This window comes from Acanthopagrus latus, chromosome 9, assembly GCF_904848185.1.
Source record: "Acanthopagrus latus isolate v.2019 chromosome 9, fAcaLat1.1, whole genome shotgun sequence".
NCBI lineage: Eukaryota > Metazoa > Chordata > Actinopteri > Spariformes > Sparidae > Acanthopagrus > Acanthopagrus latus.
Window position 1 is genome coordinate 10,964,613 of NC_051047.1, and position 14,402 is coordinate 10,979,014.

The 14,402-nt window shown below is 43.7% G+C and overlaps 1 protein-coding gene across 2 annotated transcripts in view; it reads right to left on the reverse strand.

Moving 5' to 3' along the window:
• LOC119025771 (beta-galactoside alpha-2,6-sialyltransferase 2-like) overlaps window positions 1–14,402 on the reverse strand; it is a 57,853-nt gene that overhangs the window by 30,104 nt on the left and 13,347 nt on the right. For both annotated transcript variants that reach the window (XM_037109698.1, XM_037109699.1), the window contains exons 2-3: window positions 4,103–4,159; window positions 2,123–3,218 (exon numbers count right to left, since the gene is read on the reverse strand). In XM_037109698.1, the coding sequence (XP_036965593.1) occupies window positions 2,123–3,128 (1,006 nt within the window). In that variant the 5' untranslated portion in view covers window positions 3,129–3,218; window positions 4,103–4,159. The remainder of the gene's footprint in view (window positions 1–2,122; window positions 3,219–4,102; window positions 4,160–14,402) is intronic.

Consider the following 14,402-nt stretch of genomic DNA (forward strand, 5'->3'; position numbering starts at 1 on the left):
AAGCACTTAGGATCAACTGTGTTGAGTGTGAAGTGCTCTGTGATTAAAGCTGAGTTGACAGACAAAGCAACAAAAATGTTGAAAGACAGAAAAAAAAACATGAAAACGTTTTGTGGGAATCCATTCTGTAGGATCTGTGCTATCCTGCTGACAAACAAACAAACAAACCAACCGACCGACTGACAAATGAACCGGCTTGGCGGAGGTTATAATGTCTTTTCAAACCAATTTAGGATCTCAGGACTTCAGAGAGTAAGATTATGCTGTATGGAGCCATTTATGTTTTAAAACAGGTCCTCAGCTACTTCAGTTGTTAAGGAGAATTACTGGTAGGGTGTAGATAAGGACTGAATTATCATTTCTAGTGGAGCGTCCCTTTAGTGTCCAACCACAATGATTAGGTGAATAACACGAGTTGAACTGATCAAGGCAATAATCCTCCTGTTGGGGAGGGGCTGAACAATTATTCCAAGAATAGAAATCCCAATGTAAGTGCAGCCTTCACAATGCAGAGGCTGCAGTTTTTTGATAGGAGGTTAAATTTGTCACAAGAAACCAATATAACAGAAGAATTGTGGTGCTTACTGGCAAAAACAACATCATCATTTTTATATAATTGTTTTCAGTGAAAACAAAGTGCCAAAATGACCACTCCCACTGAAACTGTGACTCACACTGCCAGGTTTCTGTTGAAGTTGTATCGCATTTTGCTTTGACTGATGCACCAACTTTTCTCAGCCAAGCAAACAAACTCCAATATATATGTTTTTTTCTTAATTACCTGCATTTCTATTTAGGTTGCTTGAGTGCAAATTGAAACACTTTCATTCGTGAGAGGCAACATTTATATTTGAAGTCCCACGATTGGTAAATCACAACAAACACCTCAATCATCAGTGTGGTGTTACTTCTGTCCGACACAGTCACAGTACTGAGGGCTGTGATGAATGTTGCGGACTCCAGGTAAAGAGCAGAAGAGTTGGTCTGAGCACAAACGGTGCATTTTAGAATCCAGGTCTTTCAGCTTGTACCTTTGACTACACGTCATCCCTCATCCTTTGTTCTGTCGACTGCAGGGCTTCATACAGATTCGGAGTTTTGGAATGGAAAAAAAAAAAAAAAACTTTTCTTTTTCCATACCTTGTTTTGAGAAATATAAAAATGTGTCTTTTTTCAAAACTGTTAGTGATGTAATGTCACTAAGTACATTTACTCAGGTGCTAAACTTCAATACAGCTTTGAAGGCAACTGTATTTGCAGCAACACATACAACACTACAATCATAATATTGAGTAGAAACTCTTAAATGAAAAAAAGACACAAGTGTAACATTATAATACATGCAGCTAGTCTGCTGTACAGAGAAAAAACAAACAGTCAGAGCAGTTTATCTCAGGTGAAGAATCACGCTGCAGTTCAATGTGTGATTTGGGACAAATATCTGGAAATGCAAAAATATCTAATGGCTTGACCCCACTGAGTATTTCTATTTTCTGCTGCTTATTACTGTACCTCACTACATTAATTTTGATAACTTTATTTAATAGTTATTTACATTGTCAGCCATCAGATAAAAACACTGATTCCAATAACCTGTAAATTGTTGCATATCAGAATACTATACAGAGGACGATACATTGGTCCAGCAGCTGTGCATGCGGTGCACTGTATTACGCTGCCGATCAACTGTTTGGGTCGGACTTCCACCCTATGCACTGCTCTACACAGGTGGAGAGATGACACTTAACTACTGCATGTAATCAGTGACTTAGGGATAAGTGCCTCATACAACTCCACATCAAAAGACCATATCAATGAATGTGCATTTAATAGGCTTTTACTCAAGTAATATTCTATGATCAACTTTAACTTTTACCAAACTAATAATTTTGACTACTTTTTACATCACTGTTTTCTGCTCAAAAGGCATTTTTGCGATCTCCCCACTTCTAGCCATGATTGCGCCATCTCCATAGAGGTGCAGGACTAATACACTGCAGTCAAAAACTAATCTACAATGAGTAAAGAAGTGACAATAGAGCAAAAAAACTCCCTGAAATTGTATGGGGTTCGGTACGGAGCCCTGAGTTGTTCACTCCAAGTCTTTCCTCTTTCTACTCACCAATCTCTTTGCCCAGTCCTGAGCGCAGGATGGCCCCAGCCGAGGTGACCACTGCACAGGTCTTGAAGCTGCCCTGGTCTTGCCTTCTGTTGAGTTTCTCCAAAGGAAGAGACGGCACAAGGCGAGCCCAACCGAGTGAAGAGAATGGCTGCTCCGACCCGTCCACTGTCCTCAGCCAGGCCTGGGCTTTCATTTGACACAGAAGCTCCTTGGCACTCTGGGCGGCGTTGCGATGCCCCGTGTAGGAAACATGGTGTTTGTTGGCACTGACGTAGTCCTTCATGGCACGCTGCAGCCGAGGACTCAGCATGCCGGCAGACACACGGCCCCGCCAGAGCCGCTGCACCACAGAGGCCGACTTGGAGAAGTAATATTCCTCCAGATCAGAGGAGTAACCACCGCCCCTCTTGCCTGCTGTAGTCCTCATCCTGTTCCCGACTTCTTCGTCTTCATTGTCCCTCTCATCTTCTTCTTCCTCCTCCCCACCGTGATAGCTTGCAGTGCTGATATGGTTCTGGTACTCTGCGGTCTGGGAGGTTCTCTCCCGACTCTGAGCTGCAGCGTCTGAGTGAGAACCCACATTTTCTGTACCAAAGGAGGACCAGGCAGCCAGGCTCTGTGGGTCCAGGTAGTCCTGGTGGCTGGTGTCCGGGCCACCATAGATGGCGTAAGGAGCGCTGTTGGGGCTGCGGCTAGCCTCCAGGCTGAACTCTGGGGTGGTGGAGCTGGCAGAAGGCTCATGCTCTGGCTTATCTCTGGGGTAGGTTGTAGTCAAGGTAGAGGCTAGTTCAGAACGGGAGCCAAGGCTGGCATGCTGTTGATGGGAGGCCTGTATAGAGGCCAGGCGTCGGGTGTCAGGGTGCTGGGAGAGTAAAGAGCCAGCAGAGGTCAGGGGCTCATTCACACGGGCATCCAGGAAGTAAGAGAGGAGGGCGAGGAAGAGGAGGACCCAGGCCAGCATTCCCACCAGCACCAGCCTCCGCCACTGCCTCATACTGGACTTCATCACCTCTCACTCACATACACGCCTGGTCAGCTGGCCCACCAACAACAAAGCCCCACGGCCAGGACGGAGCCTGGAGGTCAGCTGGAGGGCCTGGAAAACACACAATGAAACAGCTCAGTGAAGAAAGATTAAATGCTGTTGTAAAGTAAAAGTACCTAACTGAGACAACACACCTATGATGACATTACCTAATTAATATTGATAATATTCATTCTGAGTTTGGACTTCTTCTCCAAAACTACATACTGTCCCTTCAACAAGTGATTATTGGTTAATCAATAGTATATGATATATGTTGGGCATGATTTCACCTAAAAAACTGTTTTAATCACCAACATGATCTACATTAAATGCACAATCAAAGTAGGTAACTTTAGGAGATAATGGAACAGATAAAGTAAACATCAAGTTACTTGAATGAGATAAATAAAATATTAAAAATATATAACACAAAACTGTCTTCAAAACAGTTGCGAGGCTTCCGTCTGTTGCTAAAAATAAAATTACTGTTGTTGTTATTATTAATATCATAGTATAACAAATTAGTTTCTACAGAATGTACAAACTAATATTTGTTTCTGTGCCCATCCCTGATGTTTGGTCAACATATTTTTTTAAATGGGTAAATTCTTCAGCAAACTGTTGTTTAAGTTCCCGAATGGGAATAATTATATATTAAGAGAATTTTACATCAGATGATTGATCATGTAGACAAAAAACAGAATAGATAAATATTTTTCCTAACCTTGAAAATGCAACAATTATGAAGCACAATATGTAATAATTGATCTAAGTAGCTAACAGCAGCTACAGTTAGCAACATTTATTTTTATTTGGTTGGAGTTTAAATACGACAGGTGGCCAGTTCTGGCATATGGCTTCTTCAAAATTGTGCATTTTCTAAAATGAAGAAGACATTGGTCAACCCCATAGAGGAAACATGTGCCAGTAAAGAAGACGTTCCTGACACTCACCTCAACTGACGCTTCTATTTCTTCATGTCCACGAGCACTCCAGGATTTAACGGGACCCTGAGAAGAGGAGTGGTACAAATTAGTGGAGTCAAGAGTTCACGTGCATACATGAAGCAGTGTGTGCATGAAAACACACGGCTCACACAGACACACCGCAGGAAAACACCTCCTGCAGGGCTCAACTTGGACGCCCTCCACTCATAACAAAAAAAAAAAAGGGAGGAACATTTTTAAGACTGCAGCCATCCATTAGCTGGAGTCAAATCTACAGCCTCACTCATGGATTCTCCTGCACTTAAGTCAAGAGAAGAAGTGACGGTAGAGAGTTGCTAATTCTCAGAAGAATTTTAGACTCAGCTTGATCAGACCCGAAGTGTTCTCTACAGTCTCCCAAATGTTTCCGACTGAAATACAAACAGGGAATGTACTTTTACGACAGTTGGTAATTACTCCTTCCCAAAACAATGACCCTTTGATGGTTGGGTTGACAGGACAGCGACCCTTAGCTGTTTTATTAGGACAGTAAATGTCATCTATCTGCCTACAACACTGCAGGCAGAGAGAATCTTACACCTTATAGAGGACTCTCCCCTCCCCCTCCTCTCACATCCTCATATGGTGTTTACAGTTTGTTGATTACTAAATGGAAAACTATGTAATTTCTCACATTCCTCCCTTTTGACAAAAAGTGTCAACACAACATTTCTGGGAATTTCATTCGAAATACAAATAAAGCAAAACCATGAACAACAACAGCATTAGTCAAAAATTAATTTGACCTCAAACTTGTGACTCTTCGTAACAGTAAACAGAAAAATACAACAAGACACATTAAAACAAATCCATTAGCTCATCAGCATTGAGCCCCCAAGATCTGTAATCATTTTGTCTGAACTAGTTCTGCTTCTTGGTTGTTTTCCTTGATATATTGCATTACTCTGCCTGTTCTGATGTCGTTCTCTTTTGGGGTCACCTGACTCTGTCGTCAGCACGCCAGTGCTACTTTTCTCCTCTGTGTCCTTGCCATTTTTCTGTGATGGATGGGGTGTTTTAGCATCAGTATAAATGACATCAGTTTGACTGGTGACTGCAAGTAAATCAGAAGGTGGTGTGATAGGTGTGAATACATATGGACGTTTGGAGTCCATTTGTTGTTAAAAACTACGATGAGCTCACATTTTATCGAATAAACAATCAATTGACTAAATGATGATGAAATCATTAGTTGTAGCCCTAAATAGATTTTTATTTTTTCTTCCACCATCGTTGCGTGCTCCTCCTATTGATTTCAGTGCAGTTGCCAGATAACATTTAAAACCATCGCCTCGCTCGTCATGGATTCACTGTTAGCCCTCGCTTTGCCTCGCTTCGCACCACTGCTCATTTTCCCTGAGGCTTGAGAAAAAATAATATTATGTCTCATAAAAATGTAATAATTTCTTTTGTCATGAGACTACAGCTGCAACTTACAACACTTTTCATTAGTTATTCAAAATGCTCCAATTGCATCTCCTGTCCAACCAGCAGTCCAGAAACCCAATGAATCCTCATTTTCCATCAGAAAAGACAAAGAAAAAGCAGATCTGTACACTCAGGATGGAACTTCTAAAGTGCGCCCACCCCACCCTGCCTCCGAGCAAACCGTGACGACCCCCTCGAATGAGCCTTGTGAGACTCACGTCTGTGCAGGAAACCTGAGAGAAAGGCATTTTCAGTTTAGGTCCTCTCCCTGTTCGGAATGTGTTTCATCGCTTTCAGATGCTTCAGGAGCTGTGTTAAGTTCCTGCCGGTGAAAACCCAACATTTCCTGATTTTGATGCTTTAGAATAAAAGCTTTTGAATAACTTAATGACCGTGTTTTACTGTGTCGAATTCATAGGAAATGCATTGTTTGCTGTTGAATTAAAGGAGCTTCGTAAGTGGCTTTTTTGTGAGGACGAGGAGTATTTAGCCTACAGCCGCTTCTCTTATCACTGCGCAAGCCAGGCGTCAGTCAAAGACACACCTTCAAGAAGGTTTCCCCATTGTCACCAAAACGCAAATCCCTGCCGCACTGGACTGATGTGCCGAGTCAAACCAAGTGGAGCCAGGCCAGCAGATGTAATGGAAAAAACGCCCAAATAGTTGGCAAGTAATGGTCTGTTCATCGACTAATCGACGAAACTGTTGCAGCTCTAATCGCTCCTGTTCATCATCAAATCAAAAACAGTCAAGGAATTTTTCACATTTTTAAACCCAGAAGAATAATCTGACTGACAAAATCTGCTCCATTGTCTTTATTTCGTTGTGTTTTCCTCCCTGAGCTGTCACCATTGCAACAACCATTAAAGCACTGTGATTATGAGACAACCCCTTATCATCACTTCGCATGTGTGTGAATATGATACCTTTGCTTTTTTTCCACTGCCGCACAAAAAACCCCATCATTAAAAACATTCTCATTATCAGCCTCAGTAGGATATTCTGGTTCGCAACACGTTAGCTCCACTGATGGCTTACAGAGTGAAATACACAGCAATAAAGGTAAATAAATGAAGCATTAAATTGCCTCACATCAGAGGACTACAATCCTCTGAACCACACCTAATTATGAGCTTTGGTCTCTTAATGTGGGAGCATTTCTCTTGAGAGAGAGAGAGAGAGAGAGGCCGGGTGAGGCGGGAGAAAAGAAACTCCTCTAGTCCTAATTACAGCTAGCTTCCTGTCTCTAAAGCTGCCGGGTCCTGCAGGAGTGATCACAGGCATCCCCGCACCCCTCCCCACCTATACCCAGACATCCAGGCCTCCTGCCCCGGGGCCACACAGGAGGCCAAAGCTCATCCACTGACCAGAGTCAGGCAGCAGGGAGCAACTGGGCCAGAGGGAGAAGAGACAGTATGGGAGAAAGAAAATAACGGCAAAAAGTCGGACGCAAAGGCAAACACATCTGCGCAAACACGCACATCTGACTCCCTCTGAAAACATGCAGCGTGTTCTGTTTAAGGCCTGAGGGCCACAGACAGGTGGGGTAGGTGTCAGCCAATAATCCCCTGTGTAGCAGTTCCAACGTGTCTACAACGCAGGGGTCGAATGTTACTCAGCGGAAAATATGCCAAGTAACACCTGGAAAAAACGACAGTGCTGCCTGATGCCCAAAGAGACAAAGAAAACAAGCAGCTGCCCAATGACAGAGTTGTCAACAAGCAAATGCCATCTATATGCACCACTGCTCCAGAGAGGACAGAGAAAGAGTGTGTGTGTGTGTGTGTGTGTGTGTGTGTGTGTGTGTGTGTGTGTGCCTGAAGGCATGTTGTGCATGTGCGTGTGTGTGTGTACGCAGCTAGTTTGCCTCACCTGGCAGCAATCAGGATGTGTGCTTCAGTAACTGCAGCGAAACAACATAAATGCGTGGCACAGATGGAGAGGCGGGGGTGGAGGACAGAGCTAGTCTTGTGAGGGCTACACAAAGAAACGGTACAAAATGGGAAACATGGAAACGAGACACTGCCAGACAGCAGAGGACGACTTAATGACTTAGTGGGAGTCGGCGGGAGACGGTGATGAACAAAAGGAGCCTGAATATAAAGAGTAGATCTCGTACAGTGAAGAGCAAAAGCCGAAATATCTAATATGAATATATGATAGCAGGAGGGGAGGAGATGGGCTAAGTGTATGCAGGTCATCTGGCCTCAGGAGGATAATTATGTTAAAAATAGGAAAAACGAGCAGTGAGGGGTGAAGAGACAGGAAACGTGTTTAGTGGAACACATCTCAGTAAATGTCTCAGCTAATACAAATCATACATTAGGCCTCAGGACATACAAGGTGGGTCAATATTTGATGAGTTTATGTGGTGAAAAAATGCCCACTGCAGTTTAACAAAGCTCAAGGTCAAATCTAAAGTTTTTTTCTTGCCAAACCAACAGTCCCACACTTACAGATCATCCACTACGATGTACGGCAACAGAGGCAAATCCCTTACATTATTTACGCTGCAACTACAAAATGTTCAGGACTTATTTTCAGTATTATTCTCTGGTAAATGATAATGGGCTGTATAAAAAGGTGCATTCTGTGTTATTTTCTTTGTTAAAAACATTAGCACACTAGCTAGCAGCAGCTACATTTAGCAACAGTTAGCAGTTTTTCTGGCCACTGGTTACTCTTCCACATTTCAAGAAAAATGGGTCAGCCTAGTTTCCTGTCCGGATTTAGTTCAGAAAACATATCCCACTCTCAAGACTGTGTGATAAAAAAGGACCATGAGCCAGTAGCTGGTTAGCATACAAATCTGCTGGTAGGCAGGTTTTGGTACCTTTGGACAGAGCCGGAGCAACCATTTCAGTAACAGTCTGCTGACGGTAACTGCATGCGTCCATGTTGACAGTTCAGTGAAGACACACCAAGTGAGTCTCTAGAAGTTCAGTCCATCTATTTTTGCCTTGACACTCGCCGCTCTTGGAAACAACCTGTGGACGGTCATATCAGCGTCTTACCAGCATTTAACCACAGTTGTAATGTCTATATCTCTATAATATATCACAGGTATGACGAGAATACACACAGCAGGCGAAGGGCAGTTCCTCTCCTGTGCTTTTGCGCTCTTTTAATGGAGGTAAAGGACAATCCTGTCATCATAGCTATTGATAAATATCAAAAAGCAAACTCCATGTAAACAGACGGGGCAGGCAGGAGCAGCAGACACTCGCCAACACAGCCACCGTGCACTCAACAAGCGGGCAGTGTGTTATACAGGTTGGTGTAGGTTGCTGGCTGCTTTGGGATTTTTTTGAAACAGGCCATACATGTTTCTGTTGTAAAGTTGGGCGTTTTATATGGGCCTATATGTAGACTGAAAGACCTTTTGGCAACATCCCCAAGTGGCCATGTGAGAAGCTGCGCTGGCTTCATTTTCCAGCCCCGGAGGTTGCCGCTTGATTAAAAGAAAACATTTTTAGTGCCTAGTCCTTGTTTACGACTCGACGACAGGTCTGTTTCTGAGTGGCAGCTGGTGTCCCCGTGATCCTCCTCCTCTCTCTCTCACAGCGTGCAGCAGTGTGGAGCACAGAGGAATGACAGCTGCTGCTTTTTTATTCACCACATTCTCACAGATAACTGCTCCTGCGACCTGCTCCATTTTAGGTGGCATCCGCCAATAAGCAAACAAATGTGGCCGCTAATGATGCCAGCGTGCGATTTTCATTCGCAGCAGAGGATGCATAGAGTGTTTGTACAGCTGTTTGAGAGAAAGTTCTCTCGGGAGAGACTTTCCTGCCTTTTTTTTTGAAGAGCTGGACGTTTGGCCTTGAGATAAACCGCATCCCGCAGACCTTTGACACCCCGCATGACAAACTTTACAGTGATACCGCTGCTCTCAACTGTCAGCGCGAATAAAAGCAAGGTATCAATGTTGACTCACAGGCTGAATCTAAAAGTCCAGACTTTCCGGACTGCAGAGTCATTGATTCTGCTGACACGTCCCCCCCCTCAGGCTGTCCAAATCCACAACTCAACTGTGAACTTCCGGAATAAACATACCTCATATTGGTATGGATGCAACAGTGTAAAAGGAAGTTATAATAATGTCAACGGCAGTATTGTAGCATTAAAAACCAACACTTTGAGCATCATATGAGCTGCAGGAATTTCCATGACTCTCCCTGGAAATGATTGAGATCTGGGATCCTGTCTCGACACATTTCCTTCCCTCATGCCTCAGCATACTCGCTGACTTGACGCGATGACAGTGAACATGTCACGGTGCACAAATGAAGCCTGCGCGGATCCGGTCTCCAAGTCCAGAGGGTTTGATTCAGTCACAGACCAAACTCTGTCAAGCACAACTGATTGAATCTTTTGACAACTGTGAAATCATTTAGTGCTGTTATCATCAAACACATGATAACGGCATATGCAAATGTATTGCAAAAAAAAAAAAAGAGTACTATCGACGTTTCCGTTCTAGCCAGGTGTGTGTGTGTGTGTGTGTGTGTGTGTGTGTGTGTGTGTGTGTGTGTGTGTGTGTGTGTGTGTGTGTGTGTGTGTGTGTGTGTGCGTGCGTGCGCGTGCGTGCGTTTTAGTTTAGCTGCTTTGGCAGGAATGCTGATTTTTGTCACTGCTTGGCTTTTGCTGCTTGTGTATCTTTCTGCATGATTTAATGCTGCAGCTGTTCTCTCTGCCGGCTGTGTGTGTTTCTGAGGCTACATGTCGATGTGCCCCCAAGCCAGGTTCGATGCATGTTTGCCCCCGTTATATGACGAAACTGAAGAACTGGTTTTCAGCTTCTATAAGTAGACAGATTATGATTCCTGGCAACATTAGCTACTACTAGCACTCTGTACTAATTAAGATGATTTGTAAGTTTCTGAATCTCATACAGATTGTTGGAGCACGATGCTACAAGTTGAAATGATCAGCCTAATCTTTCCTTGATAAAATACATTGTACTTGTGATATTATATAAAAAACGTAATCAAAATCTTAAAATATTAGGTAAGAGTTAAATAATTAAAACTGTTTCAATATCAATCATCTGCAGCATCATTACACAGGTACCAGCTGCACCTTCTCGCCCTCTCTTCTCTCTCACACACACACACACACGCACACACACACACACACACACACACCAGGGTTTCTGCGAGTGTAGTGCAAGACCAGCAGACTTGTAATACCACAGTTGTTAAACTAAAATGTGTCATACTGTAGCTTGCAACCTACTGGTTAAGTGAAGGGTGTTAGCCGCGAAGATGACAACAACTTCGACCAAAGCTCACTTAAGGTGGACCTGCTTTTCTCATGTAATCATCCAAGCAACTTAACTACAGACAGTTGTGATGCTCTGCTCCTCAAATGCTCCCAGCGTGGCGCGTTTTCTGGTACAAACCCCGCACATTATATACCGAATATACAGGAACAAGGTAATATGATTTATGTAACATGGCTTGCACCACACACATCGATTTGGTGTTGCAGCCGGTGTGATCCCATCCCACGAGAGACTCTCGTCATAGATACATTCTGTCTTTTATGAAAGCACATTCCTTGGGTCCCAGCATGCCCTGCTGCTGCCTGCTGTAATATTCTCAATGTGTCTACAGTACAGGCATAGCCAGAGGTGACTGTACTGAACTACAGCCACTGTGTGACTGCCAGGTAAGTGATTGGACAGGGCCTCTAGGGAATACTGCCACACAGCATCTCAGCGAAAATTGTTCAGTCCACTTTACTGCACCCTGCTGAGGAACCAGGGTGGAAAAGCGGCGGAAGAAGAGGTTCTGGCACAGGAAAATAAAAAGGCCACCTGAACTTTTACATTAAATACAAAGCAAACACAGATCACAGGATCGTATTCCAAATTCAGCATAAAACATGTTAAATGACGATGAGTATTCAGAATCAGATTTACGCTGGCATTAAAAGATAACAGGGAAATGATAAGAGTCTTACAAAAGTAAAGGAGAACACGGTGTCCCTTTTTTTTAAATTTTGCACACTACACAGCAATGGGATGCAAGTGTGCACGTTCTCTCAAATACAACGCTGACTGAAGGGCTTGTTCTTCATAAAATATTGAGCCCCCAAGAGTGGAGTTGTTCTCCATCTAAAAATATGAAGCCGTTTTTCCTTTATTATTCACCTTGCAGCAGCTCAGGCAGCAACCAACTAATACATCACCGTGAGGTTACAAAAAGGCAACAATACCGGGTCGGATGAGCATTTGTAGACCCGCTGACAGAAGCACGAACTCCGTGCTCCGAAGACATTTTTGTGATTTCTCAATTCATTCGTGAATGTCTGAAATTCCAGGCCGCATCTCCCAGGACAGTGTGCGGAGCAGAACATGAAATAAAAACAGGTACAGTACAGTGTGTGCACCATATACGAAAAGTGAGAGTTTCCAGCAGGTTTTACATGAGGGACACAATTAGAAACAGGCTGAGATAGAAGTGGGTACTGGTGGTGGGTGTATGCACCTCCACTACTGGGGCCAAAAGTCCTTTATGAACTCAAGTGGAGTGTTTTCTGGGTTAACGCAGCCAAAATCAGACTCTCAGGGCTCAAGGCTGACGAAGCAGACCTCTCATTCATGTGAACCGAGCTTGTCCAGCGGAGCGGCAGGGGTAACCAGCGCAGGCTCGGCTGGCAGAAATCTTGAACTTGGCTGTACTTTTGCTGCAATGCAACGAGACGTCATCCTGGAAGTCGCCGGGTTGACCAGCACAATGAATACAATAGCACGTTCAGGGTGGATTACTTTGTATTGGGAATGTCGCAGGAAGGTGCTTTTGCTTGAGGTTCCTTTTTCTTTGGTGACTTGGAGCTAGCTTAGTTGCTAGGACATCCGTTTCTAGGGGGGATCAAAACAATCCAGATTGGGTGTTTCTGGGTTGCCACCCCTGCACGCCTCAGCTTCTCCAGTTCTTGCCTCGGTGAGATATTTGCATCTTGATTCATGGCGCGAGGCACCAGGCTGCCGCACCTCTAGAGTTTCAGTCTGGATGTGCGAAATCCCTTTTGGACAGAGATCAGGGCGGTAATGTGATAGTCAAGAGGAGGCTATGATGGGAGGCTTTTCACCCCACCCTCAACTAGAGCCAGTCGAGACAACTATAAACACTGTAAGACTTGATTCATCTTTTTTGCATAGTCAAAGTGTTCCCGAAAATGAAAATTCAGTTGTTATCCACTCCCATGCTGATTCAATGTCAGGTGAAGGTTTGTAGTCCAGAGGACATTTCTGGAGCTTCACAGTAAAACAGAATGTTGCAGAATTCTCCTAAACAACTGAAAGAATAGTAGTGGACGCTCAGAAAAAATAACATTGCTTCATACAGCTCACTTACATTTTAGGACATTTAGCAGATGCTGTTGTCCAAAGCCACGAACAGTAATTAATTCATACATTCATACACTGATGGCAGTGGCTGCCATGCAAGGTGCCGACCAGTGCATCAGTGCATTGGTGTGATCCAAGTTTCCAGAATTAATTTTAAAAGATGTTTTCTTGCCAAGGCCAAAATCTTCACTGTAGCTGCTAAGCTAAAGTACGTTAGCACTCGCCCCCTCGAAGTGGGTGCATGGTCTCGACTGTGTGTAAATAACTTTACTAAATTTAATAACTTCTTTCTTTTCAAATCAATTTGGGATCATGGGTTTCGGGAGATCACACCAGAAGAGCCTTGCGGAGCCATTGTATGGTTTTACACAGTCATTTTATTCATGCTTTTAAGTCTACTAAAGTTGTTTAGGAGAATGCTGCAACACTGTTATGGACCACAAAACTTCACCTGACAATCCATCAGCATTGGGAAGAGCATATACTTAGGCAGATTTTCCATTTTGGAGTGCAATTATCCTTTAACCTTTCCTGATTGTATTTAAGTCGCTTCAACAGAAAAGTGAAGAAGTTAAGACACTGAAAATGAGGAAAATTCAGGACTGTACTCATCCTGGAATCTTCAAATTAGCAAATTCCTGCTTCAACTGTGCTGAACAGAGTGTGAATACCAACAAGGGGGCTGTATAGCTGTTGTTCGCACTGAGGAAATCATAAATCCCAAGGCAAGATGACAAGGTATAAACTCGTGAAGCAGCCGAACAGTGTTTAATCTCAGCATCTGAACTGCAACGTACGGGGGAAAGAGCTCACACAGAGGAAAAACTAACCATCTTATCAACACCCCTCTTACACGCTAAATTTGACTCTGTGCAAGTGTGTGGGCTGCATTTGAAATGTGCCCATCAGATATAAGAAATGTAATCCTAGAAATAAGTCTTGACAAATAGAATTCCTGTAACAAAACTGTCATTAACGCAGAGACACTTACACAAGTATTGATTTGTACCATTTCGAGGGACTGCTGTAACATGAACCGTCCAAACTTAGCCAATACAAGGCTTAATATTTCACAGTAAAGCACATACTGCCTTCTCAAAGAGACAGACATTAGTCTGGCTGTGGATCAGACGAGATAAATGAGCCACTGTGGATAAGACGGGGACATCAGAAGTCACTCCAAGTCCTGAGCTAAAGTGAGAACGTGGAGCTAAAAGAAGAAGCATATGCACGGACTAAATGAACCACGTCTCTCTCCCCACTTAATGAACCCCCCCCGCTACATGTCCACCCTGCTTTAGCCTCGGGAGGCAATGTGGTTATTACCATGTAGGACATCAGACTTCACCCTGTGTAATTATACTGCCAGCGTCCGAGCTCTCCGAAGGGTCCGCTGCACTTCATCTCATCTTGAAACCCCAAAGTGCAGCTGTTAAGAATAGCCTGCAGACTGAATGCCTGGCTACCTCCAGCTCGTACAAA